The following is a 24333-nucleotide window of genomic DNA, read 5'->3' as shown; positions in this document are numbered from 1 at the left end:
AGGAAAGAAGATAAAACTGTCCTCTACAGATGAAATTATTAAATACATTAAAAAATCAAAAAGCATCTGCAAATGAATTATAATTAGTGAGAAAATTTAACAGGTTGGGATACAAAATCAAAAGACAAAATTCTATGGATTATATATGTCACCAACAGAAAGAGAGCAACAAATGCCCAAGAATAAACCTAACAAAAGATGTGTAAGACTTTACAGAGAAAGTTATAAACCTTATTGAAGACCTTGAAGAGCACTTGAATATTTGGAGAATGACTTTATGTTCATAGACTCAGAAGCTCAAAACAGTCATGAGCCATTTCGGTCAATGACAGACCGTATGTACAGCGGTGGTCCCAGCAGACTATAATGGAGCCTAGGTGTGTAGTGGGCTATACCATCTAGGTTTGTGTAAGTATATTCTATCATGTTCGCACAATGACAAAATCGTTTAATGATGCATTTCTCTGAATGTACCCCGTCATTAAGCAATACATGACTGTGATATAAAGATGTGACTTCCCTCCCAATTGAACTAGAAAAGAAAGGCAGCAGAAATCACAGTTCCAATAAACTTTTGTTTATGGAACATGAAAAACTGATTCTAAAATTTACACGGAGGTGCAAAGGGCTAAGAAAAGCCAATATGCTCTTGAAAAAGTAAAAGGCATGGGGATTTGCCCTACTTGAGGCCAACAGTTAGTTTCAAACTAAGATAATCAATCCGGTGTGGCATTAGAGCAGAGACAGATGATGAGACCAGTGGAAGAGAGGACAGAATGCAGAAATGGACTCGTGAATATGGACACTTCACAAATGACAACAGCGGGGCTGCATATAAGCAGGGGAGGAGGAACTTTTCAGTAAACAGTGCTAGAACGATGCATTGTTTGTGTGAGGAGGGTAAACGGAACTGGATCCCTACCTCATACGAGATACACAAAAAGGCCAACCAAACAGATTAAAGACCTAAAGAAAGGTGAAAAGGCAGAATAAAAGGCTGGTAGAAGACAACAGAGCAGACTAGCTCTACATCCTTAGGACAGAGACAGATTTCTCAAAAAGAAACAAAACCCCAAAAGTCATAAATGAAAAGAATGATAAATTAGTCAATGTTAAAATTAAGAACTGATGAGCAGAAGACAGGACTCAAAGTAAAAAGACACACTGAGGAGTGGAGAGCATATTTACAACACATACTCACTAACAACAAAGAACTGACATACAGAATATACACACGAACTGATGAGGAAAAAACATGAGCCAATACACAAATGGGCAAAAAGATTTTCAAAAAAGTGGAAACTCAACAGCTAATAAGTATACATGAAGAGACTCAATTTCATTAGCAATCATGAAAATGCAAATTAAAACACAACGAAACATCACTACACACCCATCAGACTGGCAAAATTTTAAAAGTCTGACAATATTAAGTGTTGACGAGAATATGGAGCAACGTGAACTCGCATACATTGCTGCTGAGAGTGTAAACTGGCACAGCCACTCTGTAAAACAAACACAGGCAGAAAATGTGACACTTGAGTGCGTGCAAACTCCAGGATCTAGTCATTCCCATCGAGACCCACGCCTCAGAGAAAGTTCATTCCCGCACTGGAAACAACCCCATGTCCATCGCCAGTAAAACAGATAAATAATTTGTGATAGAGATATGATGAAAAATAACCAGAATTTACAGAGTAACATCTTACAGGCATCAAACATAATGTGGAACAAAAGTCACAGAAAAAAAGTACAATTCTATTTATACAAAGTTCAAAATCATGCACATCCAAACTACAGTACATAAAGCCTTGTATACAAGTGGTAAAACTATTCTTTTTAAAGCAAGGGAGAATGTTCACAAAGACTAGGACAGCGCTTGTCTGTAAGCAGGACAGCAGAGGATGAGCAAGGAACTTCTAAGGCACCAGCAGTGCGCTATTTCTCTACCTGGGGTGGCTGCAGGTGTGTGTGTGTATTTAAACTAGCTTTACTGAAGTGTAATTTACACCAGTAAAATCACCCATTTTAAGTGTGCAATTTGATGAGTTTTGAGAAATGCATGTAAGTGTTTAACCAGCACCTGGTACAATGAAGGTATAGAGCATTTCCAGCACCCTCAAAGCTCCCTGTGTCCCTTTGCAATCAACTTCACCTCGACCCCAGGCAACCGCTGATCTGCTTTCTGTCATTACAGTTTTGTCTTTTCTAGAATGTCATACAAATGGAATCATAGACTAGGTCTTTTGTATCGGGCTTTTTTCACAGAGCAAAATACATCCAAGTTGTATGGATGTTTGCTTATTCTCAAAAATGTATGTTTTGTCTTTGTCTTATAATAAAAAAAAGTTATTTTTAAAAAGTCACTCATCTTTTAATATATATGTTTAAATATATTTTGATATAAAAAAGCTTTAAAAAATTTTAAATATACGCAAATATTTATGTATAAAGATATTGACATAATTACATATAAGAATAAAAAAATGAAAAGAATGTAAATATCCATCAGTAGTGGAATAAGTAAAAATGTTGTAACCAGATGATAGAATATTAAGCAACTATTTAAAAAACATGTTCTTGGGGCCGGCCCCGTGGCCAACTGGTTAAGTTCGCGCGCTCCACTTCCGTGGCCCAGGGTTTCACTGGTTCGGATCCTGGGCGCGGACACGGCACTGCTCATCAGGCCATGCTGAGGCGGCGTCCCACATGCCACAACTAGAAAGACCCACAACAAAAATATACAACTATGTACTCGGGGGATTTGGGGAAAAAAAAGCAGAAAAAAAAAAGAGAAGATTGGCAACAGTTGTTACTCAGGTGCCAATCTTAAAAAAAAAAAAGAAAAAAGAAAAAATTAATTTTAAAAAACCCCTAAAAAACAAAAAAACCCAAGATGTTCTCAAAGAATATTTAAGGATATAATATATAGGTTATTATTTCAGTTTGTAAAACCCATTTCCACACACACAAACAGCTGGAAGAAAACAAGCCTAAATAGTTACCATGGTGATTTCTGGGTAGATCTCTGATCTCTCCACATTTTAGTATTTTCCAAAATTTCTACGATGGCTACAGATTTCTTTTTTTCTCCTTTCTTATTGTAGTACAAATTTCTTTTATAATCAGGGCAATAGGTCATACAGAACAGCCCAGGATTAAGTATGTTGAGTCAGAAACGAAAAATGTACTTTTCAAACTCATAAAAAATGAATCTTAGCACTGTCTCATTTAGGAAATCAAAGCTATGGGCAGACAGGCCTATGAAAAGCTATTCAGCCTTTCTTCAACTAAACAGTGCTGCAAAACAAGCTTCCCTTGAGACTGAGAAGTAAAAGACCAGCCTTGACCGTGCCACTTGCAGCAGCGCCCTGTTACCTCAGCAGCCCCCGCGGCGGGGAGAAGGCGTAGCAGTGGACCTGTGGGTGGGACTGTCTGAGCATGATGGCCAGCAGGGCTGCGGCGCCTGCCCCCAGGCTGTGCCCCACGATGACCAGCCGGTATTCCTAGAGGACAAAAGCAGGAAGAGTCAAGGTTAAAAAGCAAACAGCTGATGACAGAGAAAATGAAAGAAAAGAAAAATTCAAAAAATCTCACAGGAGCAATGCTGAAAGCTTGGCTCAAAATCCCATCGTTGACGAGTCGTCGGTAAACATATCGGGCAGCTTGAGAAATCCCCTAAAAATGCAGACAAAGGAGGTTGCTGGCGATGGATCGTGAGACAGATGACGGGATTACACTGTGTACCCCTATTTGTGATTCTGTCTCCCCCAGTAGGAATAAGCATCTTGGGATCAGCAGCCACGTCTATTGCTCACTGTTGGGATCCTGGCTCCTGACGCCACGTTCCGCATGGAGCATGCTCAGTAAGTATTTCCGTGTATGAGGCTGACATCAGGAAGACCTTTCCATGTCAACAGATGCAGTGCTGCAGCCACAGTATCCTGCGGGACAGGCGTGCCACAGTTCCCCTGAGCCCAGTCCGCACGGCTGGCAGATTTCAATTTTAAATGAGGAATCGTTTAAAATGATGTTCAAACTTGAAGTTCTGAAGCAGCGGCCCTGACTAAGCACCCACCATTCCCGCAACAGCAAAGCTAAAACCAGCAGAAGGGAGCTCTAGGGAGATCAGGTTTTGGGTTAATTTCAAAAAAATAAATAAAATGTAAAATTTCCTAACAAATACAGCTGCCCTAGGAAACAGACTTCTTGAAAATTAAGCAGTTCTAATGGAGGAGAGAAAACCCTGTTGATGAGAAATATTTTCGGAGTGCTTCCTACACAAGCCCAGACAGCCCAGCCCTGTCCTTGTGCAGCTTCCTCTGATGAGATGAAGCAGGAGACCCTCTGTGTACGATGGGAGACTGTCGTGACCATCGCTAAAGCTACTGCAAATCCCTGACTCTGCAATCCTGCAGGTAGAAGGCTGAACCCGGCCTCACCTATGAGGAACCGAGAGAAAGTTCCCGGGTTGAACATTCAGGGCACAACGTGACAGCACTTCTTGACAAAGCATCCAGTTTCCCTCTCCTCCCCTCCCACTATGCAATTCAGTCCACTTCCTTCAACATTTATTAGCCACCTACCCCGTGGCCGGCTCTGGGCAGTCAAAGCCCAACAGAACCTGGGCCACCACTGCCGCTGATGGTAAGTCTCCCGGCACACGCATTACTGTCGAAATGCCAGGACTGTTCTCAGCTGCGCGGCTTTGAACTCCAGTTACTGCGGACAGACAGTGTCAGAGCCAAAACTTGGCAGAACAGAAGCCAAGAGCAGGGACCAGCTCCTGCCCCGAGCCTCGAGCGGCTGCCTTCCTGGCCGGAGGTGAGAGCGTTACCGAATGAAACAGCCCTGGAGGAGGCCTCAGCCGGGAACAAAGCCAGGCCTAAAGGGGCGCAGCTGGTGGTCACACAAAGCCGTCACGGTGCACAGATTCCTGCGGGAGCGGAACCACAACCCCGCTCCCCGCGCTGTGCAGGCATTCCGAGGTTGGCTGGCTGATGTGTCTCCATAATAAGGCTTAAAATTTTTGTATTTCTTCACACACGCCCAAAATAGGTAAACTGGACTCTTTTGTGAATTGAGGCACAAAAAACCAGCTAAAGGTTAAAAGAAACAGTTCATATTCCTAGGGCTGTCAAGCTTCCAACTGTGGCAGACACAGCCTCTACCCTGCCTCCTCTCTGACGGCTGTCCCAGCAGGATACTGCGGCTCAGTCACCAGCAGCTAGACTCCTGCTCTAACACATATTTTCATAAAAATTAAGCATTTTACTTAAAAGTGGTTACTACAGAAGTCACAGATGTTTCGGTTAAGGAAACATATAAAGTGTATAAAAACAGCACAAGCGCACTGCCATCCACCCCTGACATACCGCTGCCGTCACCTCTGGGAGGGAATCATTCCAGACTTTCCCTCAAACACGAGGACACTGCTCGGCAACCTCGTCAGTCATGAGGGAAATGCAAACCAAAACCACAGTGAGGCGGCCCTTCACATCCACTAGGCTGGCTATAATAGAAGGAAAAAACCCAGACACTAAGTGTTGACGAGGATGTGGGGAAATGGGAACCCTCCGACGCTGCTGGTGGGAATGTAAAATGGCGCAGCTGCGTTGGAAAGCAGTCTGGTGGTTCCTCAAAAAGTTAAACATAGAAATACAACGAGACCCAGCAATCTCACTTCCGGGCACATACCCAAAAGAAGTGAGAGTGAGGACTCGGAACGGATATCTGCACATAAGTCCACGGCACCATTATTCGCAACAGCCCAAATGTGGCCATAACTCAAATGTCCATTGACAGACGACTGGATAAACCAAAGGTGGTATATGTACACATGGAATATTACTCAGCCTTAAAAAGGAAGGAAGCTGTGACACATGCTGCAACATGGACACTGAAAACAGTATGCCAAGGGAAATAAGCCAGTCATAAGAGGACAACTACTGTACGATTCCCTCGTGTGAGGTGCCCAGAACGAGCAAATTCACGGAGACAGTGGGATGGTGGTTACCAGGGGCTGGGGGAGGGGGATTAGTATCTACTGGTAGTTTATGTTTGGGATGGTGAAAAGGTTTTGGGTACAGATAGTGCTCGTGGGCACACAGCATTCTGAACGTACTTAATGCCACTGAATTGTACGCTTATAGATGGTTTACATAATAAATACTATGTTCTGTACAGTTAAAATTATTAGAAAAGGCCAACAACTGTGCTCTGGGCAGGCCGTATTCTGGTCCTTCAGGAGGAACTTACGCAGCCCACCCCCACAGCACAGTAACAGTGAAACGAGAACTCGGCTATTGCGACATCTGCAGAGAAAACCTGAGGACCGACACGCAGGGAAGTGCTGACAGTGCCGCCTCTCAGGAGGGGTCCTGGGCGGGAGGCTGAGCCTGCCCCATGTCAGGACAGTGTTACACTGTACTAGGTGGAGTGTGCTAAACAGCTTGGTTTGCTCGGTACTGTACTGAAGCTTTTTTCGCCATGAGAACGTATTCTTTAATTACAAGGGAAGAGAGTGTTCCACTGTGGCTCACGTGCCGATTCTGACACTGGTTCCGCTAACTGTGCGGCCTCTGGCAAGTCGCTCCTTCGCTCTGAATCTGCTTCTTTCTCTTAAAAGACAAAAGCGAAAGCGACCTCACAGGGCGGAGGTGAGACTGCGCTGCAAGGATGAAAGCACTCACACTGCACAGCTCTTGGCGTATAGCAGCTATTCGTTACATGGCCAGCATTAACGGGAGACAGGCAGAGTTGGGAAAATTCTGGCCCCTTTGAGTTTCTCCTTAATGGAATATTCCAGACCACAAACCCCAGGGCTTCTACCTTGTGTGCCGAGCAGTCTTGCACTTCACACTCCAAGTTGAGGGTCTCGTTCTCCGCTGACAGGTCCGTAAGGATGTCCTAGAGAAGTGCGTTGGAAGAAGAGGCCGTCAGTTGGGATGAGCGGGGCACTGTCTGAGGCTGGGCGGGTGGGTCCCTCTGAGGGACAGGGGACATATCCCAGTCTCCTGGGTCAGACTACTGAGACCTGAACTGGAGATGCCTGAACTCGGGAGACAAACCCAGGTGGCTAGGTAGGTCCTGAGGAACCCGGGGCATGTCCAGCCCTGGGCCAGGAGTGAACACTGCGGAGGGGGACATGGGACACGTCTAAGACACACCCTCTGCCTTCCCTCTCCGCACACATCTTCTAAGCACCCACGAAGCACAGTGCCCAGTCCCAGGGCTCCCAGTCACCGGCCAGCTAACACATAAGGCGGGGTAAGAGACCCAGCAGACGCAGCAGGGGGTGAGCACTGCAGGGCCGGGAGGCTTCCTAGAGGAGGTGGAGCCGGAGCCGGAGCCCGGAGGAAAAGCTCACTTCTGGGAAGGAGACGGGAGCAGCAGGACCCAGGCAGAGGCGTCTGACTGTGGAAAGCAGGCGGTGGGCCAGGCACAAGTGCTCAGCTCTGGACGCATCAAGGGGCCCTGGGCAGAACCTGAGAGGCTGGTGTGGCCCCAGGACCCAGTGAGCCCGGCCCACTGTGGGGAGGGGCTCCACACCTACTCTATTTACAAAGCTGCCAGGGTTAGGAACCACTGGTGTGCAGTGGGAATTGGAAAGGCAGCCTGGGGTTAGTCCTAAAGCACCGACAGAACTGTGATAAGAAACATGAACTTTGTATCAAAAGCATGGAAGTCACTGGAGGCCTCTGAGAAGGACTGGTAAGATTGGACCCAGGTTCTAGAAAGAGTGCTCTGTGGACAGTATAAAGGACAGATTGGGAAGAGGAGAGAGGAGAGACAGGAACGGAGGTAGGAAACGATTTCACTGGCCAAGGAAAGAGAGGACTGGGCCAGAACTAGTGCCATGGCGCTGGGAACGGAGGAGACGGCTGGAGACACTGCGGCTGGGGCCGGGCTCCACGCACAACAGAATGGGCGGTATGCAAGGGGAGAAACTGAAGATCACTCCACCGTTCCTTCAGTGGGCAGGTGACGGACGCCACAAAATTACCAGAAATGGGGGGCCCAGACGGAAGAGCATGTCTGTGAGGAGGTGAGGCGTCTGCTTTCTTTGGTGCCTCAGGGCAGACCCAGACCGCTCTTGAAGACGCAGGTGTGGGTCCTGGCCAACAGCCCGAGCTGCAAGTCCTGCCCCACAGAACTGGTCAGAAAAAGCAGAAGAGGGTCAAGCGCTTGAACTTTTAAGTCTCATTACATTTTCTGGGTCAGCAGAGAAGTAAGTACCAGGAAATGAGACTGAGGAACGGCCAAGAAGAGACCAAAAACCATGACACAGAAATGGAGAGAAGTAAGGTGTCCAGTATCTCCAAGGGGCCGAGAAGGCAGGAATGAGCAGGATGGAAGGGGGATCTGATGGATGAACGGCAGTTCTCGCAGCATCCGGAGAAGAGCAGGCCACGTGGGGCTGGCAGAGAAAGCCAACACACAGGAACTGGCGGTGGAGCTGACAACAGTACCATTTCACTTACTATCCCCTTCTGGCTCTGGGAGCAAAAAATTCAAGGGGAGGGTCACCCAGATTGGGGGCTTGGCAAGGGCACATCAGGGGAGTCAAGTGGGCACCCGTCTAGGAGCTCCTCGAGCCAGGGAGCCAACCCTGCTGGCGGCTATGTTTCTGACATTTCTCAGTTACAAGGAAACGACTTCATTTGTTTTCTCAAAGGGAGTGTTTCACAACCCGGGATTCGCTTCCTCATTTTCCATCACCAGTGTTTTCCTGTGTCTGACGCTGGTCTTAGGAATGCTTCTTCCCAGTTCTGGCACAGCAGGGTCTCCCGGCATCTGCAGCTGGTTGATTTGCAGTACCCCTGGGCCCCTCCACCCAGTTCCCAGGTCTGATGCAGCAGGCCCCTCACCTGGAGAGACATGGTTCCTCTCACAGCTACCACGATAGCTTCTTTCCTGTGATCCAGGGCCACTAAAAACGGGAGCTCATATACCTGAGGGAGACAGAAACAAGCACAAGGCCTGAATAGCAAGAACGCGTCTCTACTGAGACAGCCAAGCCAGCGCAGCATCTCTAACAACACAGCAGCCCACGAGAAACCTGGCTCGTGGCGGAGAGGGGGCACAGCGACTCACCTCTCTGCTCATCCTCACGAGGCAGGACGACTACTCTGATGCTCTGTAGACGACAGGCTTTCATGAAACAGCATGCACTCCTGTGACAAAGGACCTCCGCTTTCCTTTCTAGCCTCCCTGACCCCCACAAGCACAGCTACTGCACTGGTGCAGGTGGACACAGTCTGACTTGGCCTCCCTCATTTTAGTCCCAGCGTCTCCAGTCATGGTAGTCAATGGTAAATCCAGTCAATGGTAAATCCAGTCCTGTGGGGACCAACTGAAAGCCATCCCTCTGGGCAAGGGCCCACAGGCGCTGCTCACCAGAGACTCTCTTAGTCCCCATCACCCTGTTACCCTCGGCGGCGGGGTGGGGCCATTTCAGGGGCAGAGCGGAGCCCCTCCTTTGTATAATTCCCAGCAGGGGGAAGAGGCCGCAGCCCTGGGAGCATCCACTGCCATTTAGAGCAGCCACGGCTCCAGTGCACTTCCTTCAGGCCAAGCCCCAAGAGAACACCGAGGGTCTGGCGTGAGGCAGCCCTGGGTAGGGAGCTCTGGCCTGCCCCTTTCCTGCCACCTCATCTCAAGCAAATGTCCAAAGTCCTCTTATTCTCTGTTTCCTCGTCTTGAAAAAGGCTATAACGGCCCCTAACTCTTCCGGGTGGCGTGCAGACTGAGAAAATGCCTGGCTCGTGGAAGGCAACTGATCAGTGGCAGCAGTTCTAAGATGATGGCCACCTGTGTCTGGTGGCCGCTATGTAACTGAGGCAGGCAGGAAAGAAGGCTGCCGACTTCATTTCCCTGGTTTCCACAGGAGAGGGACTTTCGCATGATGATATTGCGGGGGTGCTCCTTGAAAGAGCTCACGGAATCACAAACCCTCTATGATAAACTGTCTGCTTTAAAACACACCAGTCCTTGCTGTCGTTACCACTCAGTGAAGGGGCCGAGGCCCGGGCTCCTGTCCTTTGCTGCCCACCAGCCTCACTGAGGATAGTGAAACAACACTCAGCCTGCTCTCACCCTGACACTCTGATTGACCTGGGACGGCGTGTGACCCGGGCAGTGGGCTTTCTAACTCCCCGGGTGAGTCTTCAGTCAGCAGTTCGGCAGCCACTGGGCTGGGAGCGTCTCTAGAGGATCCCACAGTCGTCTGCACGCTGGAACCACCTGGGGCTTCCTGAGCTGGGGTCCCAGTGCCAGAAACTCTGATTTAATTGATCTGGGGTGTGGCCTGGGCTTCGGGAGTTTTCAAAGCTCCCCAGGAGAGTCTCTTAGGCAGCCAATTTGAGCACCGCCACACCACACCAGTGGGTCTTAACTTCTGGTGCATGAGAATCACGTGGAGAGCTACGAAGCAACACCAAGGACGGGTCACAGACGCCAGACAGAGCTGGCTTCTGTATGTGCGCCAGCTTCCCCAGTGACTCCCATCGCCCCCAGAGTGTGAGACGCACCGCACTCCCCCATTGTGGACGGAGCTCAGATCCAGAAACAAGGACTGACTGATGCCGGACAGCTGTGTGGGAGTATTGCCAAAGGCAACTCACTGCTCTTCAATAAAAGGTGGGCTCACGGAAAACACAGCAGAGGATCGCTGACGAAGACTTTTTGCTCCATCTTATGTTAAACTTGTGTGGGCTCTAAGGGGGTTTGTGAACCCCCTGAAATGGTATGCAAAATTTGGGGGTGGGTGAGTAAGTGTGTGTGTCTATGCACACTTTACTGGGGGAATAATTTACAACTTCCATCAGAATCTCAAAAGACTCCAGGACCCCAGGGAAGTCAGGAACCACTGTCATACTCTACCTTGTCATGAAAGCTTATATGAATGAAGTCCCTGTACTGGAGCCCCGTCGTCTGCAGGATGGAGCCAAAATGACAGCTGAGCCGATCACCTCCAACCAAGTCATATTCTGTTGTTCTGTTTCTGCAACTAAAACAGGGAGCAAAGGCGTTACTGGGCCAACCTGAGCCACTTACCAAAGAATATTAACCCCCACTGTCCCATTTTCCCAGCAAACATGAGGACCAGAGTTTACAACTTTCAGGACTTAGCCTGGCTAATGTAAAATGCCTTTAAAAGGTAAATATATTTCTGTGTCTATTTATTTTTTTAAACTTTTTTTAAAGGTTGCCACCTGAGCTAACATCTGTTGTCAATCATTTTTTATCTTCTCCTCCCCTAAGCGCCCAGTACATAGTTGTATATTCCAGTTGTAGGTCCTTCTGGTTGTGCTGTGTGGGCCGCTGCCACAGCATGGCCTGATGAGTGGTGCAATGTCTGTGCCCAGGATCTGAAACGGCGAAACCCTGGGCCATGGAAGTGGAGTGCACAAACTTAACCACCCGGTCACGAGGCCGGCCCTCTGTGTATACTTCTTACCAGAGTTTTGACTTCTGGAATCATGTTAATGCTTTACATATTCAAAAAATAAATCAACAAGGATGGGAGAGACCCTAACGTTACCCATAACAGACAAAGTGGCATCACGTGTCTCCTGATACGATGTACTGAGGAGGACACAATGTTCCTCACGGAGCCTTCCTGACAAAAACCCATTAACTTGAATCTAATCATGAAGAAACCATCAGACAAACGTAAACTGAGGTCCATTCCACAAAACAGCTGGACTGTTCTTTTCAAAATGTCAGTACCATGAAAGACAAAAATGACTGAGGAACTGTTCCAAATGGATGGAGACTAAGGAGACACGACAGCTAAATGCAATGAGTAATCCAGGGTCGGAGGAAAAATTGCTCTAAAGGATATGATTGGGACAACTGGAAAAATGTGAAAACAAGATGTAAATTAGCTAAAGATTGATGATAAGTTTCCTGAATTTTATAATTATACTGTAGTTACGTAAAAGAATGTCCGTGTTCTTAAGAAATACCGACTGAAGTAACGAGAGAGAAAGAGGCATGATGCCTGCCCTTGAAGCTCGAACGGTGCAGGGGAATACATGTACATAGAGGGCGGACAGAGCACACACGATACACGTGAGTCTCAACGGGGGACTCCAGACAAAGGATCCATGGGAGTTCTCAGTACTGCACTTGCAGTTTTTGAAATATCTTAAAACAGAAGTTTTTTAAAAATGGAAATATGGGGCCTGCCCAGTGGCAGAGCCGTTAAGTGCACACATTCTGCTTCGGCAGCCTGGGGTTCGCCCACCGGTTCGGATCCCAGGTGCGGACATGGCACCACTTATCAAGCTATTCTGTGGCAGGCATCCCACGTATAAAGTAGAGGAAGATGGGCACGGATGTTAGCTCAGGGCCAGTCTTCCTCAGCAAAACAGGAGGACTGCCAACAGATGTTAGCTCAGGGCTAATCTTCCTCAAAAAAAAAAAAGGAAATACAATTTTTAGAAAATAAAGTATGGAGAATCATAGTAAGTGACATCTAGAAGGAAGAGGGAAGCCTCAGGCCCTGCCAACTTACCAGTCACCACCAATCTTCCACAGCCCTGTAAATTGGTTTCTATAAATGTAGAGGGGCCAGCCGTAAGCAGCTGCTGCGAAGTGCATATAATGACGGCAATTTTCTAATTCTGCATCCAAATCAGCTTCCTGTAAGAGAAGAAAAAAAGCTTTTCGTTTAGGGGAAGCCTATGGAAAGAATCAACACACTAAGATCTTAAACCTGGACTCACATTCCTGATTCTTCCCTTTCTTAATTCACTGAATAGACCTCTCAGAGGACTTTCATAGGGAAAACTGGTCCTGAAACACAGACTGTGGCGGACCCCTCATTTTATACAAAAATGCAGCAATTACGGTGGGAGTTAACGGCAGAAAACACCCTAATGACTGTTCTGTCCTGGTGAAATGAGCCAGTGACTTCCTATTAGATGACCACGATGACTAGCATATTTCCACACAGCAGCAAACAGGATGCTAAGAACTATGTGCTGGAATACAGTGCAGAGAAACACATATACCTATGTGCAACCTTCTCTTTCAAAGGCATAAAAATCTGTGGCAGAAAAACTATCATCAAGCAAAGTGGAACTGTTTCCGTTCCCCAGGCCCAAAGAAGAGAGCAAACACACCCAGGGAGAACCAGGTCCCACCCTAGAAGGAAGTTTTGATATGTTGACTCCAACAGGCAATTTTCTAAAAGAGGATGCTTTACAAATAGAATGGACAGTGAACTGGCCGGGAAGGACCTCCGTCTACCCGAACTTCAGGTGATGAGACGTCTCATCTGACAGGGGACAAACCACAACAAACAGAAGCTACAAATCAGATTCTAAGCCAAGTGCTCCTGAAACTGCCACTGGCTAGTCTTTTGTGGGTTTTTTTTGAAGATTTACAAATAAGTGTAAATGTCAAAACCATACAACCCAACAGAAACATGGGCTTACCTGGGAGGGCTCTGGGGAATGACTGATCACCTCATGAGGCTCCTGGTTATTTCTGATATTGTCCTGCTGCTGATGGAGAAGGGCGAGGCCGGCCGCGATGTCGCTGGGCACCAGATCTGTGTCCTGGATGGGAAACCACAACAGCTTGTCATAAAACTCAGCAGGAATTGCCCAGGAGTTCCTTAAGATCCAGGTTTATATAGTTCACATGCACAGACACACAGATACAGTTACATGTAAAAAGGTATTTTAAAAAGTATTTTCCTCTCAGGACTTCTATATGTGAGCTTAACGTTTTTCACTCTCCTGTCCTCAGACAAAATCCACTGGAGAACATAAAAATTCTGTCGATCTCTATTTTCAAATTTCACTTCAAGTGACTATGCTATTTTTAACCTATTTCACATCTTTTGTCAAGTGGGGGAGCAAATGGATAAATTCACCATCTTTGTAGTAATGGCTGATTTTAGCCCAAGCTTATTATACTCTCACTGCTCAAGATGCCGTGGAGGTTTTGTTGAAAGAGTCCCTGGTGGAGGTTTATGAGACGGAACTTATACTGAGTACAGCAAGCCTCAAACCAGGAAAGCAACAGAGTGGTCTCTGGACGAGAGCTACCCTTCTCTTTCAGGAGGGATACGGAGCAGGCAGGAATGCTCAACCACCTCCAGGCACTTCTGGTCCCTAAGGAAGGACCAGGTACTGGCCACTCGGCCACTGAGCCATCGGTTCTGCCTAGGATGCAGGTTAAGACATCCTCCAAGAATAGCCAGATTCTCCTCTTCCTTCTTCCAACTATCTGGAGACTTGGTTGAAGCACTCCTTTAAAATTATTTAGGGGGACACGCTTCTCTAATCCCTACACGGAGGCTGCTGCTACGGCCCGGTGTGAGGCTACAGGGCCAGCTCTGGACAGTGGAGACTCATGCACCACAGGGAGGGGAGAAGAAGCCTGGCAGGCATGCAGGACGTCAAAAGAACCGCTCTCCCTTACTTGGTCTCAATACTGAACGTAATAGTGGTTTATCAGAGAACAGTGTATGAAAAGACACACATTGGGTGGGGGAAAAAAACAAAACAATTATTTCCAAATCACTGAAGAAACTGCTCTAGAATGATGACAATTTTCTGGATTGCAAGAATCTATTTAAACTTTTCTTCAAAAGTAGAAAAATCTCTCATTTCTGTCATGCTATAAAGTAGTAAGAAACCAAGGTCTGATACTACCTTGGATGCATGACACTGCCTGTAGCTGGTATCTGCTGAGTACCAGCTGGATATGAAAAGACAACTGGCAAATTATTCCCCAAATGTACAGCTTTCATTACTTAGTTCCTTAAAAACTAATCCAAAATCTAGACAGTGTAACAAACAAGTGTCAACACCAGGATGCGCCAGTTAGAGAGGCAGGGTCTGAAAACTCAGGGCCTTGCTTGATGCTCCCTAGAGTACTTGAGTATTCATTCCAGGGAGGGTATCCACCCCCAATTCCACCACACTCACAGATTACAAGTTCTCAAGAGCTATTTATGCGAACAGGGGGAGTGGCTCAAAATACAGAGTACTCATCTTAACATAAGAAGCATTTACTTAAACAAAAGAAAGAGACCAAACCAGACCCCTTCAGCTTACTGAAAAGTAGGTTGAGAAAAGCTCTGCCGTACTCGAAAAAGCAACTCGAGTATGGTCGTCTTTCCCAATGCAACAGCACAAGAACTTGATTCTGGCTTCCCATACGCTTGCAGCTGCTGTCTTGAGGCCATTAAGTAACTGGCTTGACTCATGACCATCCAGGTGATTGGGACCAGCAGAGGAATGTGGAGCTATTTTCCCCCCCCAGCGGGTCAAAGACAATGAAAATGGTAACCACAGTGGAGGCGATGATAATCCAACTGCAAAAGAGGGAGGAAAAGGATGATGACTGTGGGTCCTACATCCAGATGCAGGAGTCAAAGGCTCCCTCCTGTGGGTTCAGTTTTTGCATCTGTACAACCGTAGCTCTAGTCACTGAGGGAGAGGGGGGATCTCCCAGAACCTGGCTGAGGTGAGCACTTGTTCTTCTAGAAAGTTCCTTATGAGCTCATGGCTAACCCAGGTCCCACAAAGATTAGAGCCCTAAAAGTAGAGACCACAAAAGAGAAAAAGGAGCTGTCTGGTGGTGGGCAGAGCTGAAGCCTGGGCACAGAAGGAGCCGGAACTTGTTCTCCATGGCCCCCTGTCCATGACCCAGGCCCTTACTCCTCAGTGTCTCAGGCTTCTTCTCGGTAAAACCAAAAGAATTTTGCCATATCGCAGGATACTCCGATAGGTCTTTCATTCATATGTTTAAATATTTCTGGACTGCCCACAATGTGCAAGGCACTGTGGATTCACAAATGTGTGTGCTGGTGGGAAGATGAACCTCTGAGAAGGGACACTGCTGCCCCTGGCTGCAAGACTCAGGAAAAGCAGCAACAGAACGAGTCACAAGGGGATGTAACGAGATCATTTCTAAGATTTCTAGCCTGGAAAATGCAAAATCTTTCTTCTGGTGTTATTATTCTCTGTTGCAATTCCTGATGCTGCATTTCTTCTCACCCTACATTTAGTTTTTGCCCTTGTTTTGGTCTTCAGGTTTCCTTCTTTCTTAGGAGGGAGGGAATGCAGAAAAATGAGAACCAGTAAGAAAGGAAACGACATCAATAAATACATAATGGAAAATCAATTATTTCTCATGCATAAACAGGTGTCTCTAAACTTTCATGAGTTACTAAAAAAGGTCCAATTTCTAACGATTTTAGGAAGCCTGCATGACGTTGGGCTATCTGCAGTTACTCAGAAAGGTTGTTTACCTGCATCTAAGTGCATTTGAGACAACAAACTGACAGAGAAGACGAAGGACCTCACCTGACAATGACGGTTGCAATGATGCCATTCACAACTGTCTTGTCACACTGAACACCACTTGCTATCCACGCGGCCCCCAGAGAAGCCCAGATCATCTCTGGCAGAAAGAGCGCTAGGCGGATGTAAAGCAGTTTAGACATAGATTTCCGCGGGCCAGGATTACAAATGGTTCCTGAAATACACAAACATTCAAACTGGTGACTTGCCTCCTCAGAGATGAAGAGCCTCCTCTCTACAAAAACATAGCTATTAGAGCACATATCTGTACTGTACACACACCAGCATCTGAGTTTTTCTACTTGTAATTGGTAAGCAATGCCTAAATTTGAAAGTGACAAAGTGAGGAATGGGAAACATGACAAAAAGCCTCAGATTCATTTCTTAGGCTTATCAGGGTTTAAAAACACTTCTAGATTCTAACTAGGGTGACCATGTAATCACTGTCCTAACTGGGATACTTTTGAATGAAAGGTGCTATTAATAATTATGCTAGGACAACCGGCATAAAACAGAAGTGTCCCAGGCAAACAGAGATGCACGGTCACCCAAGTCCTAACAGCCAGGAAAAGAAGCTCCACCATCTATTCGAGACCTGTATCATTCCAGGCACCATCCGAAATGCTTTACACTCATTATTCTTTAACTCTCGCAACAACTGTGAGACAGTCACCATCCCATTTCACAAATTCGGAAACTGAGGCTACGAGAGTTTAGTAACTACTTTCTGAAATATAATCCAGGTCTGCATGACCCAGGCTCTCTGCCTCACCAATGCTGCCATGATCCTCGCTTTTGGGAAGTGACCAATTCTGACATGTGCGACCACTTGAAGAAGGCTAACATTCAGACACGACATTTCTAACTGCACTTGCAAAACAAATCCAAGTATCAACAGAGGCCTGTGCACTTTAATTCCTGATGTAAAACATCAATTTTCTCCCTTTGGGAAAAAGTTGCAATAAACAGTAATTTAAGTAACATAAAAATGCCACATAATTAAAACAAAAACAATGATTGAAAAAATCTAAGATCTAAAGAATGATTTGGTAAGGAAATAGCTTTTGAATTCCAAAAATTACCTTCCATTAGAATAAATTTCTTAGAGTCACATTTTAAAATACTAGACACCATCAGGCCTCATTTTTGCCACAAAGACAAAATTTTTTTTTTTAAAGATTTTATTTTTTCCTTTTTCTCCCCAAAGCCCCCCAGTACATAGTTGTATATTCTTCATTGTGGGTCCTTCTAGTTGTGGCATGTGGGACGCTGCCTCAGCGTGGTTTGCTGAGCAGTGCCATGTCCGCGCCCAGAATTTGAACCAACCAAACACTGGGCCGCCTGCAGCGGAGAACACGAACTGAACCACTCGGCTACGGGGCCAGCCCCGGCACAAAGACAAAATTTTATAAGGTAACTGAAACAGCACTCCCTCTGAGGGACAATGAGTGCAGGTAAGGAAAAAATCAGTCCTGCATTTGGAGCTTGTTATTGTATAACAACAGCCAATCACCGGAGGAACAGGAAACAATATCTGCGCACATGTGTGCGTGCACACGCACCAGCACGCACGCACACACACACACACCCGTTTCCTGGATGGCTGGGATTCCAAATGAGGGAGCACCCTAATGCCGTCAGCAGCACCTGGACCTGAAACGCCAACATACTGATACTGCATGAATGAAATAAATACGTAAATAAGGAAGCAGGAAATGGAGTTCTGATTAAGGTTCCAAAAAAGAAACAAAATACTGAAAAAGTCTCCTTTGAATAGTTATGCCTGCATGGGAAAACATTTTTATTCCATTTAGCTATTTATTTTCTTCTCAACATAGAGTTGCTGGTGTGGACCTGGCTGCTGCAGTGGGCACTGTGATGTGGATGCCCCATCACTAACAGGCAGAGCTGCATCTCCAAATGTGATGTCCTCAACCCCTATGGTCCTTCATCAGGCATAGCCATTTCCGTTAGAGCAACGAAAAGAAGGCCTATGTCACGGGATCTCTGGATCCAACACCTCTAGCCACTGCAGTAAGTCAGGCATCGCTTAACGACAGGGAGACACTGAGAAAGGCGTCGTTAGGCAGTTCCTTCACTGTGCCCACATCAAAGAGTGTACTCACACAAACCTAGATGGTTTGGCCGACTACACGCCTAGGCTATAGGGTACTAATCTCATGGGACCACTGACTGAAATGTCCTTATGCAGCACATGACTGTGAAGCTTCTCCAGCATGAGATGAGCAATGACCTCTTGAGATGCAAACGCAGCGGAGATGCTAGAGGTCCCATGATCAAACCAAACACGGCAAATGTCAGACCCTGGACGTCAAGGGTGTTCTTCTATCAAAACATGGCAGTCGTGAGGGTGGATCTTCCCGAATTAAACCTCCCACATGGTAGGAACAGTAGGATTTGATCAGGGAGGGTCTCAAATCAAAACTAGAAACTACCACAACAATATCAAGATTCTTCCCAACTAAGCTATGTTGATGACCAAGAAAAAGAAGACAGGAAAATACATAAGCATCGGTCTTTCGGATAAAGATGACTCAATTCTATTTGTTCCAAATGCACCCTCTACAACTTGTGGTGTTTCTTTTAGAGAGGTGTATCAAACAAAAAGGGTGATGGAAGTTATCCATGTATGAAGAATAAAATTTACCAATGTGTTAAGTTATTAAAAAATATACCTAAAATTTACAATTTGTAAAAGAACACTGATTTTGAGCAGGTAATGAACGTAAAGGGTAAAAAGTTCAAACAGTTCAAGTGGGTATAAAGTAACTGTTACACCTTCCTCCTACGCTGAGCCTCAGCCTTTCAGTTACCTTCCTAGAAGTAAACGAGTACCTTGTGTGGCCTCCCAGAGTCTGCGCATAAACAAAACATGTAGCATATACACCCCTTAGGGAAAAGTAGCAAACTACATACAATGTCCTGTACTGCAGCATACTGGAAATCATTCCTTCTCTGCTCACTAAGCATTTCTCATTCTTTTTAACAGGTGCACAGGAGACCATCAAATGAATGAACTATACTTTACCGGACCAGTGGCCTATTGACAGGCACTGAGTTTATTGCACTCCTTCCTACCTACAAACAATACTGCAATGAACGTCCCTACAAGCACTTCTTTGCCACATGCAAATGCATAGGAAAACACTGACTGATACACACACAGAGTCAACCTGGGCTTCCAAGAGAGTCAACCAATTTATATTCCCACCAACAAAACGAGCTGCCTGTTTCTGCACAGCCTCACCAACTCAATGTATTATCTAGGAGAATTTCTCTTATTAGGATTGAGACTGAACATTTTTTATACATGTAAAAGTCATTTATATTTATTTTACTGTTCATGATCTTTGCCCATTTTTCTACTGACTATTGGTCTTTTTTTATTTATTGTAGAAGCCCTTCTATATTAAGGAAATTGGCTCTAAGTTTCATGTGTTACAATATTTTTTCCCATTTATCTTTTTTGTTTTTTATGGTATTTTCACTGACGTTTACATAATATTTTTAATAAAGTGTACGATGTCAATTATTTATAATAAATTGGCAATTAAACTAACATGTCTTTATAAAATATTGTTTTCAGTTCAGTTGTGATTCTCTCTCGCCACAAGTAACAGAAAACCCAACTCCAGCTGGTTACTAACAGGAAGGACTCACACTGACGTCGGGGACGGGAAGTGCAGAGCCAGGACAGGCAGCAGCGCTCCTGTGCTCCTCACCGCCCTGCCCTCCTCTGGATGTCAGCTCATCCCGGCTGTGAGTGGAGATACAGCAGGAATTCAGCTCATCCGTGCACAGCATCACCCAAAAGGAAAACAAAAGGTTTCTTCTGGATCTTTCCTAGAGGAGCAAGGAAGGACTTCCCCAGAATTTCCCAGGAAACTCCCTGAATTTCACTGGCCCAAACTGGGCCACACGTCCATTCCTGAGCTGGGCGGAGGGCCAGCTTCTCCGACACATACTCTTGGTATACGAGGGATGGGGGGACGTCCTGAATAAAATGGGGTTCTGTTTGGAGGTGGCTGCTGGACAGACAATCCACCCATAACATCCTGTATGACCGGCAGATGTTTTCCGAGCTCCGATCACAAGTATGATGGTGCAGGCAGTGTGTGAGGCCTAGAAGGAGGAGCCTGGGTGAACATGGCCATCCATCATGGGGTGTGAACGTGCCCTGACACCACCACAAACACCTGAAGGAAAACATTTAGGGACAAGAAAGCTTACACTTACTGCTTCAAATCTGAACCCACTATTACAGTTGTAAACTTGGTATACCAAAGAGAATGTGACAGGAACAGAAAGGGCAAATGGTTTAGATAATGCTATATCTGAAATGACACCAATCTAAATCCTTCATCTTTCAGAAGTTCTGACTTCATTAATAACTTCATAGTGCTAAAACCACATCATCCACTTTCAGTTCCTTCCCTTCCTTCAACATCCAGCACCAATGACAATCCAGACTTGGGGACCGGCACAGACCACCAAACTGGGACCTTCTTTGAACCAGACCCCATGCATTCATGTTTTCAGAGGTACACTAAAGTACACAGCACTCTATTTTCTAGATATTACTATAGTAAGCGGGCAAATGCCACGCTTCTTGGTCATCCAAACCCTAAGGTCTTTTTCTCATGAAACATTTCGCCCCTAACATTTCTCTCTTTATTTCTCCCCATGAACTAGCATCTTTTAAGTTCCAGTCTGTCATTCCAAACTGTCAAGATCCTGATTTTGTCACCTATCAGCTACACCCTCCCAGTTTTATCCTCCTCATCATCTACAATCTGTAGGCATGCCTCCTACACCCCGATTCAAGCAGTGATAAAACACTGAAACACTGGATGGTGGCATGCCATAGAGCCCTGCCTTTGACTGACAAGTTTTATTTTTTAATGCATTTCTTTATTAGTCACCAGAGTGCTCAGCTTATCCTATAAACCAGAGGAATCGAATAGGTAAGGTTTCCAACATTTTCAGAGACATTCTCAGTTAAGTGACTGTATGCAAAAAACAGTACATGTAGTAAAAAATTATCATTAAGAATAGATGTAACTCTTACAATTCACTAATAAAGGGACACACAACTCAATTTAAGATTAGGCAAAGGATCTGAATAGACATTTGTCCAAAAATAACATACAAATGGCCAATAAACATATGAAAGGATGCTCACTACCATTAGTCATCAAGGAAATGCAAATCAAAACCACAACAAGATACCACTTCACATCCAGTAGGACGGCTATGATCAAAAAGTCAGATAATAACAAGTGTTGGTGAGGATGTGGAAAAATTGGAACCCTTATAAACTGCTGGTGGGAAAGAAAAATGGCACAGCTGCTTGGAAAACAATCTGGCGGTTCTTCAGAAGATTAACCACAGAGTTACCAAATGATCTGGCAATTCCACACCTAGGTACACAGCCAACAGAAATGAAAACATGTCTAGACAAAAACATGTATGTGAATGCTCATGGCAGCGTTATTTGCAACAGCCAAAAAGTGGAAACAAGACAGATGTCCACCAACTGAGGATGGATAAATAAAATGTGGTATAACAGTTTGATGTAATATCACTCAGCCACAAGAAGGAATGAAGTGCTATATATGCTATAACATGGACAAACCTTGAAAACATTTTGTCAAGTTTAAGAAGCCAGACCAACAGGCCACACAGTGGATGATTCCACCTATGTGACGTCCAGAATAGGCAAATCTATAGACAGAAAGTAGATTAGCGGATGCCTAGGGCTCAGGGAATTAGGGAGAAATGATGAGTGACTGTTAATAGGTACAGGATTTCTTTTTGGGGTGACGAAAATGATCTAAAATTGTGCTGATGGTTGTACAACTCTGTGAAAATGCTAAATATCATTGAATTGTACACTTTAAATCATCTGGTGAATCATATGGTATGTGATTTACAGCTCAATAAAACTGCTAAAAAAGACCAGACGTCCAACAGAAAAGGCCAGTCTACCTTTCATGCTGACATGCACGATGGCTGACACGGTACATATCACCACCGCCAGGAGAACCATGAGAACGATCAGGTAACTGCTGAGCAGGACCCCGCCGGCACAGTCCAGCTTCCCTCTGTGCATGAGATACAAAGCCAGGATGCCGATCCACCTGCCGAGAAATAGGGAGGGTCAGAAATGGAATGGCATGAGCTGCGTTGTAAAACATGATAGAAACACGGAAAAGTTAATATTTTCCCAAACAAGGCGAGGTTCGCTTTGGAATATAATTTTCATCAATAAAACATCCACTAAGTCAACTGAAGAGTATGACTTTTTTCTTTTTAATGAGTTTTATACTTTCTATGCATACGTAATTGGTCTTATTCTATGCCTGCTGTAATACACCAGAAGCATTTAAAGCCATAAGCAAGCAAATATAATGTGAGCTGCTGGAAAACAGCCCCCATTGTGACTCAGAAATACCCAAGTGGTAAGCCAACAACCTATATGCTTGGCTAACTTATTATTATTATTTTTGGCTAAATTATTAAGAAGAGAATTTTTCCTTCTGTGAATTAACAAGAAATTGATAAACACCCATTGTCATCTGCTGTGCGCAGTACAAAAACGAGGGGGGCGGGATGCAAGCTGTGCAAGGATGCTCCACGGTGAACACACAAACTGGAAAGGAAAAGTATTGCAGACTCATAAAAGTATGTCACAACTCAGTGCAAAACACTGAAAAACAGCACCAAACAACGCAAAGTAATACTGACCCATCACCAGGGCTATTGCGGCAGAGGGCCCAGCACTGTTTGGCAAGAACTCCGGATGAACGATTCAAGCCCAGAGGAGGAACCGGATTAGATAACTTTTAACGCTTTTGTCAGTTTTGTGATATTATGACTCCGTGTCTAGAAATAATACCGGGAAATGATCTCGGAAAGACTTGGCCCTGAAAACTACTGAGGAGCAGCTCATAACATTTCGTCCCTTTGTATTCTTTTCCCTTAAAGAATCTATGTTTCTAACAATGATATTACTCCCTGCTCAGACCCTCTGGGAACAGACTTCAGGGACCCAATTCCACTTCCCACCGATTCCACCCTTTGAAAGACAAGAGCATATACACCACGCCTGTTTGCTTCTCATGGAATCCAGCCACCCCCGGCTCAAGAACGGCCCTGAAGGGGGTTATTTCCCATCCTTCAAGGGCAGATGGGAGATGCTGTGCGTTTCCACGCAGAGCGCCCGAATGATGCCAGCGGCTGCTCCTGGCTGAGGAAGGAGACCCCGAGGCCCCTGCTCCGGTGGGCAGCGAAGTCCTGGCGGCTCCCGGGGGAGGGGTGCTCATGCCCCGCAGCGCCGCCATCGGGCCCCCCGTGTGACCCGGGCACGGCAGACCCGCCCGGGGACTCAGTCTGCCACCTGTAAAACGAGGGGAGTAACAGCAGACCTCCTCGGGCGGTACAGACGACCCAGGGCCCCGCGTGGGCGCGCAGGCCCCCGGCCACACTGTCACCACTCGCGGACGCTCGCCCCTCGCTCCCTCCTCGGCCCCGGCCGCCCTTACCACAGCACTCGCAGGAACAGCTCGAACAACCCCGGGAAGACCAAGTCGTCGCTAGCGAAGGCCCAGCGCCGGCCGAAAAGCACCATCCCGGGCATGGCGAAGGCCCCGCCGCCCGGCCTCGGGCCAGCCCGCCGCGCGCCTGTCAACCCTCCGAGCCCGGCGCCCTCCCGCTTCCACCGCCAAACTGACCGCGACTCCGCGCAGGCGCACGCGAGGGCGGAGCCCGGCGCACGCGCATTGAGCCCCGTGAGGCCGCCGCTCGATCCTCTGCGCCTGCGCAGATACTCTGACCCGGAAGGAGCTGTGGTATTTGTTCTCAGGTTTGCGTGTGGGTCAAGTCCGTCCTGCTAACCCTACAATTTTATAGATAAGGACTCTTGGGGTTGCCACGGCTGTTACTGGCAGATGTGGGGCTCATCCCAGGTCTGTGGGACTCC

General features: G+C 46.3%; 1 protein-coding gene across 1 annotated transcript in view; it reads right to left on the bottom strand.

The window, feature by feature from the left end:
* DAGLB (diacylglycerol lipase beta) overlaps window positions 1-24075 on the bottom strand; it is a 33521-nt gene extending 9446 nt beyond the window's left edge. The window contains 12 exon segments of the mRNA XM_046667432.1: window positions 3379-3506; window positions 3598-3678; window positions 6832-6909; window positions 8871-8954; window positions 10885-11011; window positions 12524-12651; window positions 13449-13571; window positions 15081-15284; window positions 15286-15340; window positions 16335-16506; window positions 22341-22492; window positions 23897-24075. Of these exon segments, the coding sequence (XP_046523388.1) occupies window positions 3379-3506; window positions 3598-3678; window positions 6832-6909; window positions 8871-8954; window positions 10885-11011; window positions 12524-12651; window positions 13449-13571; window positions 15081-15284; window positions 15286-15340; window positions 16335-16506; window positions 22341-22492; window positions 23897-23991 (1427 nt within the window). The 5' untranslated portion in view covers window positions 23992-24075.
* Window positions 24076-24333: the final 258 nt, after the last annotated feature.

The sequence above is a fragment of the Equus quagga genome, chromosome 7 (assembly GCF_021613505.1).
Source record: "Equus quagga isolate Etosha38 chromosome 7, UCLA_HA_Equagga_1.0, whole genome shotgun sequence".
NCBI classification, from domain to species: domain Eukaryota; kingdom Metazoa; phylum Chordata; class Mammalia; order Perissodactyla; family Equidae; genus Equus; species Equus quagga.
This window is presented reverse-complemented; position numbering and strand designations above follow the sequence as displayed.